We start from the raw sequence: 17,121 nt of genomic DNA on the forward strand, positions 1-17,121 counted from the left end.
CAACAAAAAAAATCAGAATCTTGAAAGAACTTGAACTAGATTTCATATAGTTGGCAGTTCTCAAACATTTTAGTTTCAGGCGCCTTTACACTGGAGGACTCAAAGAATATTTGTTTATGTCAATAGTGTCAAATGGGATTTACCATATTTGAGATTATAAACTGAAAAGCTATGTATTTGTGAATTCATTTCAAAATAACAGTAATCTCACTACAGCTTAACATAAATAACATATTTTGTGTAATTGGCTATATTTTCCAAAGCAAAAAAATTAGTGAGAAGACTAGCATTGATTTATGTTTTTTGCAAATCTTTATAAAGTCTGACTTCACTGAAAATGGTAGGAGTCTCCTATCTGGTCCTGTATTCAGTATGTTGTGATATATTGTTTATGTTGATGTATTTGAAGAAAATCCAGCTTTACAGTAACTGGAAAGGGAGGGAGTATTTTAATAGCCTTTTCAGATAATTGTGGATAATATTCTTTGCTACTACACCAAAATGTGTCAGATAACTATACCTGAGTTTAAAGGAGTCAGGTAACAGCTTAAAGTTTAGTTGTAATGTGAAATTTGAAACCATGTCAGTGTACTTCTTGTATTCTGTTACGTTTTGGTCCATCGTGCAATGTGTATTAGAAAACAGGTCACTGAGTTATGCAGATCTTCTATATATGTCATTTTATACAATATTTTAAAAATCATATTTGTTAAAATAACCCGCAGTCTCACCTGAAAAATCACTAAGTATAGGGAAGCTTCAATCTCTTGGTGATGGATTCAAGTTTTCCAAAATTCTAATGCTGCTCGAAAGAGTGATTTTTATCATTGGCCATGGATACTGCCACATGTTTTTTCTTGTAATGACAAGCTTCGTTCATTCAGTTCTGAGAAAATGTCCGCGAGGTACCCAGGTCTGAATATGTTCTCTCAACATATGTCTGTCAGATGTTCTTTCAAGTCAAGATGGTTATTCCATGAAGAGCAGCTAGTTCAGCTTCAGACCATCACGTGAGCACTGTTCCTCGTGGCCACCGTCATGCCTCAGTGAGCAGCGGAAGTGCTCTGGGGGGGATGAACTGTGTCGTCGTACAGAATTTTTAAAAGGCCTGCAAGGATCAAGGTTTAAGAAAACTGAAAGTTCATCCTGCTTTTTTGTTCTACTGAGGGAGTATGGTGGCAAAGGATATGGCTGCTTGGACAGTTTGCTGTCACTGCCTGAGTTCACTTTTACCCAGTTACCTCCTTTGCTCCATCAATGCAACAGGTGCAGAGGCCAACAGGGTAGAAAAGGCAAGTGACATCTTATTACAAGTATGAAAAGAGAGTGCGGGGACCCTCCCCAGGTTGGCAGACCATACTTTGAGAAACCATGCTCTAGTCTAATCCTCCCTTGGTAAAAAGAGAAAATTAAGGCCAGGAAAGACGACGAACTCGCGCAGGCTCTCTCCAGCAGTAAGTGAAAGGACCAAAGCCAGGCCTCTGTTCTCCTTCTTGCATGGAATGCAACTCATCTTGTTTCCCCCGAGGAGCTTCCCCCTCACCACCCAAAAAAGGAAATTTCTCAGATGCTCTGTCCAGTTGACTAAAGGGGCGGGACTTACCACATGAGGAATTTAGAAATTCTTTCAGCATTTTCAGACTTTTTCATTCAGTCCTAATGTTCTTCATTGACCTCAGTTTTGGAAGCAAGTGCAATAGGATTTGAAAAAAATCTGGGAAATTTATATTATAACTGAAATTATAAAAGACCTTAGTAATGATGTTTTTCCTGTCATTTTTGCTCATCATAAAAAACCTCTTTAAGTCGGTACCTAAAAGTGTTATTAAATTGATTGTGTAATTGATGCTTTAAAAAAGTTACATTTTGGGCTTCCCTGGTGGCGCAGTGGTTGAGAATCTGCCTGCTAATGCAGGGGACACGGGTTCGAGCCCTGGTCTGGGAAGATCCCACATGCCACGGAGCAGCTGGGCCCGTGAGCCACAACTACTGAGCCTGCGCATCTGGAGCCTGTGCCCCGCAACGGGAGGGGCCGCGATAGTGAAAGGCCCGCGCACCGCGATGAAGAGCGGTCCCTGCACCGCGATGAAGAGTGGCCCCCACTTGCCGCAACTAGAGAAAGCCCTCGCACGAACCGAAGACCCAGCACAGCCAAAAATAAAAATAAATAAATAAAAATAAAAGTAGCTATAAAATTTAAAAAAAAAAAAAAGATGGACAGCATTAATTCTTAAAAAAAAAAAAAAAAAGTTACATTTTGACATAAGCCTAGAGGGTTTGTTCATCAGAAGCTCTGTAAAAGGCCACCGTGGAGTTTGGGATTAAAATATACACACTACTATATATAAAACAGATAACCAACAAGGACCTACTGTATAGCACAGGGAACTCTACTCAATATCTTGTAGTAACCTATAATGGAAAAGAATCTAAAAGAGAATAGATACACATGTATACATATAACTGAATCACTTTGCTGTACACCTGAAACTAACATAACATTGTAAATAAACTGTATTTCAATAAAAATTTTAAAAAAAAGAAGAAAAGAAGAAGAAGAGGAAGGCCACCATGGAAGAAGACTGGCTTTTAAGCACTAGGGCATTGTGAAGGGACTCCCTCTGTGTTAATTTCCTTAAAATCTTAAATTTCCTGTAAGCCTCCAGTAACCATGCTGTAGACTCCTGTTAGAAAAAGGAAGCGCACGCTCTCTCTCCTGATGGTCACACTCTGATTGGAAAAGGTTAGTCAAAAGGATCTTTATTTTCCCAGCATAGAGATGGATGGTGTGGCACTCACAGCCGCTGGAGGAGACCGACAATATAAACAGAGTCATCGCCAAACCCCTTCCTTAAGTTCAGTGTGTTGGAACGGAAGGAGAGCAGCTTTGGGGCCAGAGTGGGTTCAAACCCCTCTCTCACCTACCAGCTTGTGACCTCGCCAGGAACATTCAGGTCCTGCATCTGCGGCCCAGAGACGTTACTCTCGAGAGCGGGTGGACGATGAAGTGAGACCAGAGCTTAAGCACCGAATCTGACTCTTGATGGAGGGACATTTCAGTCCTTCACAAGGGGGTTTAAGGGTTTAGGGTGAGGAAGGATAGAGTTAATAAGTAGAAACGGGGAGCATATACTCTACCTATGGTAAATTTTCTCACAAAGAAAAGAAAGGAGATAGGGCAGTAGCTTGAAGAGGAGAGAAAGCCCAAGGATTACTTATGGTTGTTGGTTTTGTTTGTATAGTTTCTTGTCCAGCAAAAGCACAGAAGAAAGCAAGACAATACAGCTGAGAGCTATCAGGTCACTCATTTAGTGAATAACATATTGTGTGATGGCCACGTACCAGACAGGGACTAGGGACTGAGGTCCTGGCAGTGAACAAAGCCAGCCCCTGCTTTCTTGGAGCTTACATTCTAGTGGGAGGAGACAGGTGATATAATCTCATTATAAACATAAGTGCTGTGAAGGACAATTAAAGAAAAGAGTTGAGCGCCTTGGGCGGAGCACTGCCTTCAGGTGGGATGGTCGGGAAGGCCTCCTGAATGCCGGGGCTCGCTGATGGTGTAGGAGCCTGGAGGCAGCAGAGGGGCCTGGAGACAAGAGTGGGTGCAGCACAGCATTGGGAAACCCCATTTCCTGATTCTGAGATACACATCTTCTCACCTTTCGTGTTTCAGGACTCGGGGCATATGGTGTATATTTAGAGCAATAGGGCCTCGCCCTCCTGACCCCCACCCCAGGAGAAAGTAACCATATTTGTGTTGTATAATTAAAGAGGAGAGTTTAGAAGTAGGAAGCAGGGGCAGTGACCTCTCTCTTCCGCACGAGGTGTCAGTCACTTGAAGCTGCTATAACAAAGTACCATGGACCGAGTGGCTTCCAAACAACAGAAATTTATTTCTCAAGTTCTAGAGGCTGAAAGCCCAAGATCAGGTGCCAGCATGGTCAGGTTCTGGTGAGAGCCCTCTTCTGGGTGGCAGGCTGCCATCTTCTCAGTGTACCCTCCTGTAGCAGAGAGAGAGGAAGAGAAGTCTCTGGGGTCCCTCTTATAAGGGCACCAATCCCACTCATGAGGGCTCCACCCTCGTGACCTAATTAACTCCTAATACCATTACACTGGAGGTTATCATTTCAATATGTGAATTTGGGGGTGGGGAGGGAAGGCACAAATACTCAGTTCATTGCAAGGTCAGTGCCAAAAATCACTGACAAGAGCAAGAGCCATGGGGGAAGGGTAGGGTGGGGCAGAGGGGCGGGGCCTCAGACGAGCAGTGGGAGAAACCTGGGCTGGTCCCAGGGAGGGACTGAAGGGAGTCTGCTAGGACAAGAAACTGGCTGTGGAATCAGTCTGCAGTCTCAGACTGGAAACCTGACATTTATGATGTTGTCCCGTGTTCACAGCGGTTGGATTTCTCCAGCACCAGGCAGCAGGCAGTGGGAGTGGAAAGCACGGGGGAAGTAGGGGAACCAGGCGGGGTGAGCACTGTGGAAAGACGCACAGAATGCTGGGAGTATCCAGGGATGATCAGGCAGGAAGCCAACTCCAGGACCAGGAGCATTTACCTAAGCACACACACCTAGGAACGTGCAGCGCCTCGGGGAAAAGAGAACGCAGGTGGACTGTGTCATCACTCCATCCCCCCGGAGAAAATGGGGAGTTAACTCTTACACGTTCCTAACCTGCGGACGAGAGTAAATGTTTCCTTCAGCCAGGTCTGTAGTTGTCATCCAAAGAACAATAAAGATATTGATGGAGGAGAAGCCGGGCAGAATTCAAAAGGAAAGGAGTCCAGATTGGTCCCACAGCTTTCACACTCCGAGGCCTTCGTGGTTTTGTACCTCAGAAGCTGTACAGTATATGAGGGTTAGCTCACGGAGGGCCAGACTGGTCAGCTCCATGGGAATAACTACCACAAACCCAGGACCTCGGTGCCAGCAGTGCCTGGTGCTTCCTTTTCTTTCTCTTTATTTTCTTCCAAGTGTCAGTATCATAGATGGTCTCTCTGTGTTAAGGTAAGATGTACCTTGATTGAAGAAATGAGGAACAGTCAAGATTTAGCAAGCAGGAGTTTTAGGGAATAATTATCCAGATAACAAAGAAATACGTGGTGCTGTACATTTGTACTTACAAATCATGAACTATTTGACGTAAAAGCTGAGGTATAGAAAGACTTGCAGCAAAAAAAAAAAATGTCCTAAATCAGTGTGAGTTGAAGATAAATCAGAAGTGAAGATAAAACATCTGTAAAACTCTACCATAAAGCAGTGGAACCGTTATTTCATTTTTTAAAATGCAGTTTGCACATTCTTTAAAAATGTCTGTTCTATATATATATACAGCAAATCTACTTTTGAAATTATGGTATAAAAATAAGAGTACCTTTGTGATTCCAGTCCCTTGCTTTTAACTATCCTGCTGTTGAAACATTGTGATCTTTACCACTTTAGTTTCATAATCATGGTATTTTGACCAAAAGCAAGAACTTTCTGCACTGTCCTAGTTTAGTTGTTCCAACTGACTGCATGTTCTGATGTTGAAACCTTGTCTTTCTGTTCATCCCACTAAGGAAAAGGTTTTCTTCACCAACTGTCATCCCAGATATGTAACTGTTCCAACTGATATTGAAATATAAGGTGTAAACAGAAGGGGTCCATTTTTAACTCGGTGGTGGAAGATTTCTTGCCCTGAGACGTTTATGTAGCTCACTAAAGCCCTTTTGCAGGAGGTGTTTCCCTGCTCACCAGTCCTGTTGAGAAACAGCTGACTCAGAAGAAGTCGGAATCTCCTGGAAAGACAGCATGCACAGGTATTTTTTATATGGGAGTTAGAGCGTCAAACGAAGTGATTTGCTGCTTTCACCTTGATGCGGTTCAGTTAGCAAGGCCTTCTCAGTTTCAGCTGTGTGACTCAACTGAACATTCACAATCCTAGCAATATTAACAGCAAAAAGAATAACAAGGGGATGGGCTTAATAAAGCATCCCTCTGTCTTGCTTTGCGTTCCTCATAGATCATTAGCTCTTAGTTAAATTCTGGTGCTACTCAGTCATTCTTAGATTTGGGTAAAGATACCAAGTTGACTGCTTTGTAATAGTGAATAAAGTCTTGCTCATATTACAGGGTTTTTTTGGTATTTTTTTTTTTTTTTGCCAAAAAGATAAGTAACTTCATCTTTCTCAATGCATTAAAAATAAGAATATTTCATAGTTTTCAACTGTTTTTCATCAGAAGCACTTGAAATTAAAAATAGTTCCTCCCAGAAATGAGGACTGATACAGGGGGCTTAAATAAGTGAAGGAGAAATTCACTGAAATTGAGCATTATTAAAATGTATTTTAAATGTAGTGCTTTTTAAATTTTCATTTGGGACATTAATTATATGACCCAAAAAGAATAATTAGCTACTTGAATTTAACAAAAACCACATTGTGTAATTTTTTTTTCTTTTATTGCCGTTAATGTTTTAGGTAACCAGCTTTTAAATTTGTTCGTAAAGAATGCTTGTTTCCCCGTGCTTCATGACATATTCACGTATCTAATTTGTTCAATTTTATGGGCTACAGACCCTCTTTGGATGCCAGACTTTTCTTTCTATAAACAAGCTATCTTAAACTTACTTCTTAATGATTCTCCACACCACCACCCCCCCCCCTCCCACCCCCCCCCCACCCCCGGGCAGCATACTGAAATCTACAAGTACTGTCAAAGTTCTGGTTGCCCTGCCCCACCCTCTGAGAGTCCCTGTATTTTCTCTTCCGAATTGAGAAACCCCGTGGCCACTGCTCTCACCGTCCTCCTGAGATGTGGCCAGAGTCGCTAGTCCCACTCTAGACCCCGTCCCTCCCAGGACCCCTGAGACCTGGGCTTACCCCCATCCCCTGAAGGGCCACTAGGGGAGTTTTGTCCCCTGCTAAGCTGGAGAACAACAGCAGTTAGCATCAGTACTCAATATAAACAAAAGCAGAGTGTCCCCAGAAAACAGCTCTTTACAATGCACATATGTTCACTCCTATTCACTAGAACTGTTCATCTGATTAGCACTTTGTCAACTGGATGCAAAAATTGGGGGGCGGGGCAGGGAAAAGAGAGCCTGACAGGCTGGATCAGATGTAATAGGTGAGCTGCCAGAGAGAGGCCAGAGAGAAGTGCTTTACAGGTTTATGGGGCGCATCATTCACAAGTAATAGTTATTTCTTCCCGCTTTCCTTGATTTACCTCTCAAAAAAGAAATACCCGTTTAAGGGTTCAGGGCTGCTGCCGTATGATTCACGGTCAAGATTTGCGCGTTTTTTCCTCCCACCAAAAATAAATGTCAGGAGCTTCGTACTTCTTGGCAAGAGAAGGTGGGAAACTGCTGAGAACCTGCCATGTGGTCAGCACTGCCCTGGCACGTTTAATGGGTACTTTCTTCGTTTAGTCCTGACAGCGACCAGATACTATTATGCCCGTTTCGTAAATGGGAACATTCAGACTGAGAGAGTAACTCTCCCAAACCACGGGACAGAGACAGGAGTTGAACCCACATCTGTCTGAACCCCCAAACCCATGATCTTACCACTAGAGACTGTGGTGGTGACTGTCACCACGCGTAATAGCTTCCAGGCAGCAGGTAGAGCTGGGAAGAGAGCCTTTGGAGTCACGTGGGCCAAGGCTTGAGTTCCAGCCGGTTACCCACTGGCTGCAAAATCTTTGTCTGTAAAATGCACGTAACAGTAATTCCTAACTCGGCGCATTGTGGGGATTAAAGGAGGTAACGCATGCGAAGTATTTTGCACAGTACCTGACACATAAATTGGGAACATGCTTGCTTCCTTTGTACAGTGTCAGACTTCCTGAACTTGGGCTCCTAGTAGAATGACTCCAGGCGGGCTGAGCGCTGCAGACGTGTGGACTAGAGTGACGCTTGGCATCCCGAGTCCTTGGAAGCAAGGCACCCATGTGCCTGCGTTGCCAGCATGCCCTGCGGTGCCACCCCTCCCGCCAGCGCTCAGGACCGCCCTGTAGACGGCGCCGCGGAGCCGGGACATGCGGGGGAACGGGTGGGCGACGGCTCCACGTGTTTGTAGGTTTTTCAGCAAAATTAAGTTGAGCTCCCTTGTGTTCTGAGGCACTTCTTTCATCTCAGATTTCTCCGGGGTTTTACCATGCTTGTTTTAACCAGAGACCATCCTGGGAAACAGTTTGAACCCCAACTGGAACTTATTATTGGAAAGCCAAGTGGGAGGGAGAACAGGGATGCCAACCAATGAAATTGAAGATCGGGTTTTTCAGTTTAATAAAATTAAAACCTAAACAAGCCCTAAAAGTTTTGGCTCTTTTGTGGCCAAGACTTGGCAACACTTTCGCTCTGAGCCTGGAGCCAGGGGCTGCGTCAAGAGTGGGGGCCCTCTCTCTCCACCTGCTCTCCGCTCCGGCTTAGCCACGGGCCCTTGGGTCCCCACAGATGGAATGAGGGGGAACCGTGCCCGAACCAGCCAAGGGTCGGGTGGGAAGAACTTTGTTCAGAAGCAACACCGCGGGCCTTGGTTCTGCCGGTGGAAATCAGGAAGTGAGCTGCTTGCAGCTCTTGGACAGTCGCCTGCCCCGTGTTCCTGTCTCTTAACACTGTGTGCGGGGCCACGTCGTGGAACAGTCTGATGGGGCTGGCTCAGATGAGGGCGCCTGGTGCCACTGGGCCCTCGGCTTCCCTCAGGGCAGCCGACACGCACCAGCCCCGTGCTCTGGAGGAGATGGAGGAGGACACACACGGTGCTTTCTCCAGACAGATACCTGGCCGCCTTTCTGGATTTGTCAGAACCCTGTGCATGGGAAGTGGGAAACTCAACTTTGAATATCTGCTTTTACCTTCAGGTGACTATTACCTTTTCATCACTTCTCTAATAAGTGGGCTGTTGGAAAGAATCATTTAATGGTAATTGAAGTTTGGAGATATGACAAGCCATTGCTATTTCAAATTTTCTTTTTTCTTCTCCTTAAAATTCAGAGATAATATATTTTGGAGCTAATTAGGGCAATTTTGTAAAGAATTTTCCTCCTTTTGATGGGAGGATGAAGGAGAGGAAGGGAGGTCATTGCTTCACATTGGAATGGGACGGACCTGGGTTGTGTGGATTTTGGCATGTAATTAACTTCCCCAAGCCTCTTTTTGCCTCATCTGTAAAAGGGGACAATAATGTTTATTTGCAGAGTTTGCATAAGGATTCAATTAAGAGATGAGCACAGATTCTAGACCATAATAAGGACTCATTACCTCCTCGTTTTCCTTTAATCCACAGTTAGATCAAATTCTCACCAACTGTAAATGTCACTCTTCAAAATAATTGTTTAATATGCTTAACATATTAAAAACAGTCCACATTTAAAATCCTAATACTAAGTATTTGCATTGTAGAACTGTGCAAAAATTAATTTTACTGAGTGAGCCTTTTATGTTTTCAGTTAATAAAAGTCCATGTTTAGTGCCTGAGAATCCTGTGGGTCTCTCTAACTGTGTTATGGGTAATTCCGCAGGATTTCCAGAAATGATGAATGTCAGTGGACATTTCGACTTACCATTTAGTGCACAGTTCTATGAAATCTGTGATTTAGTAGGTGACGTGGTTTAGATCACACCATCTGGGAGAGGCCTTGTAAATGTGTCGTGGAATAAACCACTGTTGCAGCTACATGGCCAAGAAAGACTTCCCACGATCAGACATCGCAGTGTTTTAAAAAACTTAATGGCATTTGCAGTTTCTCTAAACACTCCTATTGTTCAAACCTCTTTCAAAAGAAAAAAAAAGAAAAACCCTGTAGTTATTATAGCATAAATGACCTTTATTGCAAACTGCCTTGTTCTATTTTAAAGAGCCAAATGTTGGGAGGAACAGTTCTCAGGACTTCGGTTGTCCTTCGGAGGTAATGAGCTCTGATGCTTCCCAGGGCTGAACCTTGGTGGGTAGTGATGCACTGCCTGTCAGGTGATTCGATTACTTCCCTTATCATTAGCAATTCTTATCATTAAGTAGGCAAGGAAAGTAAAAACCCGAGAGGCTCTCAAGGTGTCATCTGGACACAGTCATTTACGTACGGACGCACAACTTACCCATCACAAATATCCCCACGGATACCCCTTTGCAAAACGGATCCAAAAGGGAAACTTTCATTTTCCTTTTATTCGTTCAAAAAATATTTGTAAGTACCTCCTGTGTGCCAGGCCCAGAGAGTATTCAGTGGGAAATACACATTCATCTCATCCCGACCTGTACTTTCCCCCGGTGGCTCCACCCCGAAGGCCACACTAAGACCAGTTTCTTTGGTTTCCTTTGAGAGATATTCTGTGTATATACAGGAATAGATTTGTGTGTGTTTCTCACTGCTTTTTTTTTTAAATCCAAGTGATAGCATACGGTAAACCTCACATCTTGGAGAGTATTCCGTATCAGTCTAACTCATTCTTCTTTTCCACTGCGGCGTAGTATTCCATTGTATGGTTGGATGAGTATTGTATTAGTACCCTGTTGCTGGACGTTTTAGTAATTCCTGGGGGGTTTTTTCCTTCTATTTTTGTGGCCTCGCCGTCTTTCTCCTGCCTTGCTTTTCTTCTGATGCATCGTTTCATTCCCTATCACTGCATCATTAATGATTCTGGGAGGTGGGACTCAGCACCACCTTCGTGAAGACCCCACCCTTGTATGTAATTCCCAACAGATCCGGGCAGGCATGAGTAAGTTAGTTCACTGTGCAAGACCTCGTCTTTTCACCCCCCAGATTTCTCGTGATTAGCTTGTGATTAGTGATCATGAAGCCAGTTGATACACTTTTCTACGCCAGCACCCACTTCTCTGAATCGCAGGGAACTTGAGGAGGATGATTCTGTGTGGCAGGCCCCGTACCTCTCGCCAGGGCTCTGTGGTCTCAGGCCATCAGGCTGCTGACCGATCAGCGTCCTCTGTTGCTGGGACAGCTGGTTACCCTAAAGAGCTTCCTGCGCTGCTGGACCACGGCCGGCCTCCTTTTCTTCTGCCTGCCATTGCTCTTCCTGTGTGATTTCATTTCCACTGTGACGGAGGAACTCTTGAAGATCCGCTGAAGCACATCCACTTTACACGTGTCATAATCAGCTCCCTCCCTCCCCTTTGCAATGGCTCAATAAAGATAGTTGGTTTCATTGCTGGAAACCTTAACTGTCAGAAGGTTGCTTTCTTACACTTGGTCATAAAACCTAGGAAGCCCCTTCCCAGCTGAGGTCTTCGGGGACTTTGACGTGGGCTTGACCACCGGCTGTTGCTTCAGCTGCATCTTCTATTCTGTGTTATTTCTGCTCCCCTTCGTGCTGACCTTGCCATTCTCTGCCTCGGAGGGTCGGTTTTCTGTTTCTAGCTGTTCCTCCTCTCTTCACTCTAATCCCCTTCTTTTTCCCTCCTCGCATGTCTGTTTTCTTTAAAGCGATGTCTTCTCCAGAGCTTGCTCGTTTCTGTCACTGTTTGTGGGGTTCGCATCCCAACAGCATCACTTACTGTCTCTCCTGTTAGTTCCTCAGGTGGCTCGTCCGTTGGCCTCACCTCTCCCCTTTATCTTAAAAGGTTTTGTTGTTGTTTGGTTTGGTTTTTCATTTGTTTGTTTGTTTTTAAATCATGGTGCAAACCCATTTCCTTATGCTGGCAGTGGGCAAATTTCCAAAGTAATTTGGCATTGTTCAAGTTTGCTTTTAAGTTATGATCTTTTTTTTTTTGCTTTCAGCCACTGGTCACTTTATCACAAATACCACTTACAAATTCAGCAAGTAATTATCAGATTTCTGAGCTGATGCCTAACCCTGTTCCAGGCCCTGAAGAGGCAGATAAACTCCCCTCCCTCGAGGAATTCACTCCAGTGGGGGGGGGGGGGCTGCGGACCATAATGAAGTCCATGAGCATGTGTGCGGGAGAAAGTTAAAACAGGAAGGGGGGACAGGGAGCTCAGAATGGGGTACAGGTTACTGAGGCGCTCGGGGAAGAGTTCATCACGAAGGGGCCGTTTGAACAAAACTTGAAGGGAATGCTGCAGCAAGTACCGGGGTCACCTAGGGAAGCAGTCAGGGCAGTGAGAGCGCAGGCGAGGACCAGCCACGGGGTGGGGGCGGGGGGCGGGGGGCGTGCCTGGAGGCGGTGCGGGTCAGAGCGCTCCCAGGAGCCGGGGGCAGCAGGCCCTGGAGGCCCCTGCGAGCCGACTGCGCAGACTTGAGCAAGACAAGTGACGTGTCTTGTGCTGCGATGCATACGTGTCACACACTATTTCAAGAGGACTTGCGACTAATTAAGGCCAGCATAGCCTTTCTTCCAGCTCTTCTCGCTATAAATATTGTGTGCTCGATCACTTAGGAGTATGGCCTAGACAGAAATCACCCAATGTTTCTTCTTTTTTCCCTCCCTCACCCCCGATAGGTTGTGTAGATGCAAAGACCGTTGTGATTGTTAGCGGAATTATTTAATAAGCCTTGTCCCTAGGCAACCAAAAGCTTTCAATAATTTTAAGCTCTCTGCAAACTTTTACCAGTTCTGATTTAGTATATTTATCAATATTTACAACTTACGTCAGTACTTCTTCCAAAAAGATGAGATGAGGCTTAACATGAAAGATGTTTAAATTTGAAGGCTGTGAAAATAGAAGTAAAAAATGAATTAAATTATGCAGGAAGATGAAGCAAATGTAGCATATCAACTTGGGTGACTGTTGTGAGGTGACCGACCAGTCAGTTTACCCATGAACTTCATGGTAGCAAAGCCAAAAAGGAAAACAACAGATTACATAATTATCCTTGTCTGATTTCCCCAGACCGTAACACGAGTCTTTTTCCTTCTTCCTCTAATGTAAGCTACCAAAATAAGTTGGTCAGTCAGTATATATTTCAACCTTATTCCTACTGTGCTATTTTACTTGCAGAGTGTCATTTTTGCTGAAAAAAATCAATTTTCTGCTAAAATTGCCAGTTCACTAACTGTAGACATGAAAATCAAGGTTGATTTTTTTTTTTTAATGTTTATTTGTCTGCTTTACCAGATTGCCAGCTACCTAAGGCAGAAATTGTATCCATTCATCTTTATATCCTTGGTGGCCCCTAAAGAAATAGTTCTTCAGTCCTCTTCCTATGACTCCAAAATCTAACAGGCTCTGAAAACAGCAAATGTTATCAAACGCTGGGTACCAAAACTCATTCAGAGGCAAAGCCTGAACTGAAATAGGATACTTCAAAAATCTTCATTTTTTTTACCCCCTTGTGAATACTCATGTTTTACTACAGAAGTGGTACTAGGTTTAACTAGGGGTATTCTGCAGACTCTGCTGGGTGTTATGTAACATTTGGTGTGAGCATCTTACTACTTTTCTAAAATTTGAAAGTGTAAATTCCAAAATACATCTGGCCGCAGTGGTTTCAGAAGAGGAATCATGGGCCTGCCATATCCAATGTCTAGAACAGTGTAGGTACCTGGTAAACACGAGTTGAAGTGAAGCTTGACTAATATGAGGTACTTAGAAATGGGAAGCTTTTCTGCAGCCAGGCCTTACGGAGCTTGAGGCCTCAGGGGATAAAAATCAATGAATCAGCCCTTAGAAGCATCGAAATGTTTCCTTAATTGTTCCTCAGAGCAGTAATCACTGCTCTTCTGTCAGCCTAATAAATCTCAGGAATATGAAGTGTTAGTCTGTCAGTTAAAATTGTTCCTCTTGGTGTCCTGGAAGGGGCTTTTTGTGTGATTCATGTATTTTTTATGTTGTCTCTGTATCTTATCACTTGCGTATCTTTTTGTTTTTCTTCCAACATGTTTGTAAGGTGTCACGTCAGCTTTTTTAATACTGGTGATGTAATTGCAAAAGCACACATAAACAGTTTGGAAGGTGTGAGAAGAAATCCACAAGTCACACGGGAAAACAGCCACCAAGCCAGCATTCAGGCTGGAATTCATCCACTGTGCAGAACCAATTGTGCTGCCAGTGGGTCAAACTGTGTATCCTGAAATTGAGTGAAAAAGAAGTTTGATACAAGAAACATTTGTTTCGTACCAAAGATACAGTGGGAAATAGCAAGGCAGATCCAATACGGGCTTCACGCTCACAGAGCTTAATAGGGAAAGCAAGACATTTATATGAAAGAAATAGAGTACACGGCAGAACATGCCAGAGGGCGTGCAGCCCGGGAGCTTGGGGGAGGGGTGGGGTCGCCCTGGCGGAATTAGGCCAGTGGAGAGGACGGACTTGTGGACTACAAGGAGGGGGCAGCCCCAGCCCTCAGGAAGCTCTGTGTTTAGTCGTAGAGATGCATAAACAGATAAATTACCGTGGAAAGTGGTGAATGTTATCACTGGGGCCGTGGAACCGTGGAGGACAGTCATCAGTCCCTGGGAAGGTAAGGTGGGCAGGAGCTGACCTTCAGGCTGGGTCCTGAGGAACACGGGGTTTGCCCCCAAGGGCAGGGCTGGCTCTAGGGATGATGCTTCCAGGCAGAGGGAATGGTAAGATGCTTATGTGACACCAGCGTGACCTTTTCTACTGCATTGTCCTTGCAGGTGAATCAAACAGCCCTCCTGGAACGATTCAGGGTGGGAAGGGTCTGCAGGGTAAGAGTCAGTTTAGAACCATCGCTCCAAAACTTGCGCCCCAAGTCCTGGCGCCCAGAGTGCTCCCGGGCCCGGCGCCCTCCCTCTCTGACCACGCGCATCCAGGCCCGTCCCTCGGCTCGAAGGCCCTGGGGATGCCCCCCCAGAATTACGCGCTGATGCAGGTGGCCGGCCAGGAAGGGACCTTCTCTCTCGTCGCTCTGCCACACGTCGCCTCGGCTCAGCCACTCCAGAAACCCAGACTGCCTCTGCCCAAGAACCTGAAGCTGCCCATCCCCCGGTACCAACGCCCAGGACATAGCAAAGGAGCCAGAAAGAAACCGGGGTTCAGCTCCTCCGACAGGGGCTGTAGCCAAGCTCCCGCCCAAACCCAAGCGGCCCCTCCCCTGCCTGAGCATCCCGAGGCCCCGCACAAGCCCAGCCCACCCAAGCCGGCGCTGGCACCCGGCCAGGCCCCGGCCTCGCTGACCAATGGGGGTGGCCATGGAGACCCTGGGCCTCCAGGGACCAGCGACCACGGAGGTCGGGACCCTCCCGCCGCCCCAGCGCTGTCCACGCCGGAGGAGCCCTCTGCCGAGCGGGGCCTCCCGAAGAGTTCAGGGAGAGCAGGCGTTGCAGGCAAGAAGCCCTCCAGGAAGCCTGCTGTTTCCAGGGGAGAACTTAGAGAACAGGTCGACCTTGCCAGAGCTGCGAGCCATTTGTCGCCAGGCGTTACTGGAAACGCGGTTCAGGTGGTCTCTTCCATCCCCGGAGGTAAAGTGCCCATCCTGCCCTACTCAAGAACGAGGGCGTCGCAAGTTTACAAAGGCGGAGCAGCTGTGAACCTTGCGGATGTTTCTCTCCCTGGGCTCGGGGCAGCCGGTGATAAGACCTCCTCCGTCCCGGAAGGCTTCTGTTCGGCCCCCCAGGTGGCCGACAGGGGACCTGCCCCACAGGCGTCGAGGCAGAGCCCCTGCGACAGGGCCTACTGTCCGGCCACCAAAGCCGACCTCAACCACAAAACAAAACCGAACGGCGGGGCAGCCAAGAGAAGAGGAAGAAAACGGAAAGTCCCGGATGAACTTCTGACATTTCAGGGTAAAAGGAGGAAATGTGTCATTAATAAGTGTAAAGATGGCAAAGAAAGAGCCAAAGCCGATCCCCAAGAATCCAAGGACCAAAAACCTGGGGCTGTGAAAAAATACCGTAGCATCATGCCCAAACCTGTCGTGGTCCTGCCGGCCCTGGCTCCCCTGGCCTCGCCCGCGGCCACGTTACAGCCCCCCGCGCCCGGCAGCCGGGCGCTCGCGTCGTTCAATCACTCCCTCGCCCCCAAGCATCCGGGCGGCAGGCCGGGCGAAGGCCCCTCCCCGAAGCCCGGCTCGGCCTTCAGAAATGGGTTCTCCGGCCTCAGGAAGCCTTGGCACGGATGCCACGTGTGCGAGCGCCCCTTCCAGCCCAGGCAGCCCCTCCGCGAGCACGCCAGCACGCACGCCGACAGCCGGCCCCACAGCTGCCGCCTCTGCCGCAAAGCCTCCGTGCGGCCGGGCGGCCTGAGCGCACACGTGCGGCTGCATCACGGCGACTCCCGGCCCAGGAGGCTCGTGTGCTGCGAATTCTGCGCGAAGGTGTTCGGCCACGTCAGAGTCTACTTCGGCCACCTGAAAGAGGCGCACGGGGTGGCCGTCAGCACCGAGCCGCAGCCGCAGCCGCAGCCGGGGGACCTGCTGAGGACCAGGAAGCAGACTGCCCGAGGGATGGAGGGACCGGTGGACAGGTGAGTGGGGGGTGCCTCGGATTTGAGGTCAGGGCCAGATTCCACATGCAGCAAGGTGGGTTTGGAAGACCCTCCCCCAGGTCAAGATTTCATAAGGTAGCTGCCACCTCTTCCCCCTGTTCTGTGAAGAGTGGCCGCATTCCTCTCTGGTCTCTGATCGTTAGTGATTTTTGATGCCTCCGCCTTCTACGAGCCAGGACACAGAGGTCCCTTTGAGGGACGCTGGGGACAGTTGGGCAAGAGATGAATTTTGCGTCTGAAATATGAAAGAGTAACTTAGTGTCCGTAGTTCTGGTGCTTTGGACAAGTAATCTCCTCCAAACTCTTGGCCACAGGATGTATACCCAAAGAGCACCATTGGGCCCAGAATACGGCGTGACAGGCGGCGGGGACTCAGCGCAGCTCTGCTGCACGGACCCGCCCCCAGGTGCAGGCCTGACGCTCAGCGCTTGCCCTGTTTCCCCGTCAGGCCGGGGTAACTCTCTCCTGTGTCCTTGTCTGTGCAGCGCTGCTTCCCAGCACCATAAACGAACCAGCTGAGTCATTTGAAAGCCTGCCAGGCGGGCCTGAGAGTTGTGAGTAAGCCAGGGAAGCGCCCTCGGTCTGTCCACCTTGCTCTAGGTGATGGGGGGGAGGTTGCATTGAAGTGAATACTTGTCAGCGCCGTGAAAGTTAAACATTTTCCAGCACTTTAGATCCTCGGCCCCTCACCGTTCCCAGCTGTCCTAATGGTTCTAAATCCTTTCTGTTCAATTTCAGCTTGGTCTGTCATATCCATTAAAACTAAGTT

The 17,121-nt window shown here is 47.1% G+C and overlaps 1 protein-coding gene and 1 long non-coding RNA gene across 46 annotated transcripts in view; one reads left to right on the top strand and one right to left on the bottom strand.

The window, feature by feature from the left end:
* ZNF438 (zinc finger protein 438) overlaps positions 1-17,121 on the top strand; it is a 215,358-nt gene that overhangs the window by 148,734 nt on the left and 49,503 nt on the right. For 44 of the 45 annotated variants that reach the window (XR_014242897.1, XR_014242898.1, XR_014242907.1 and 41 more), the window contains 2 exons: positions 5,723-5,806; positions 14,525-16,331. Coding sequence is in view for 16 of the 45 variants with exons in the window: in XM_082386270.1 (XP_082242396.1) it covers positions 5,723-5,806; positions 14,525-16,331 (1,891 nt within the window). In the remaining 29 variants the exon portion in view is untranslated. The remainder of the gene's footprint in view (positions 1-5,722; positions 5,807-14,524; positions 16,332-17,121) is intronic. The other variant, XR_014242901.1, reaches the window with a different exon arrangement.
* LOC309626037 lies at positions 1,850-4,857 on the bottom strand. Its single transcript, XR_014242931.1, has 2 exons — positions 4,680-4,857; positions 1,850-4,004 (listed from the first exon to the last, which is right to left on the bottom strand). It is a non-coding gene; the product is annotated as an uncharacterized lncRNA (long non-coding RNA).

This window comes from Balaenoptera borealis (genome assembly GCF_965194805.1).
Source record: "Balaenoptera borealis genome assembly, chromosome: 3".
Lineage (NCBI taxonomy): Eukaryota > Metazoa > Chordata > Mammalia > Artiodactyla > Balaenopteridae > Balaenoptera > Balaenoptera borealis.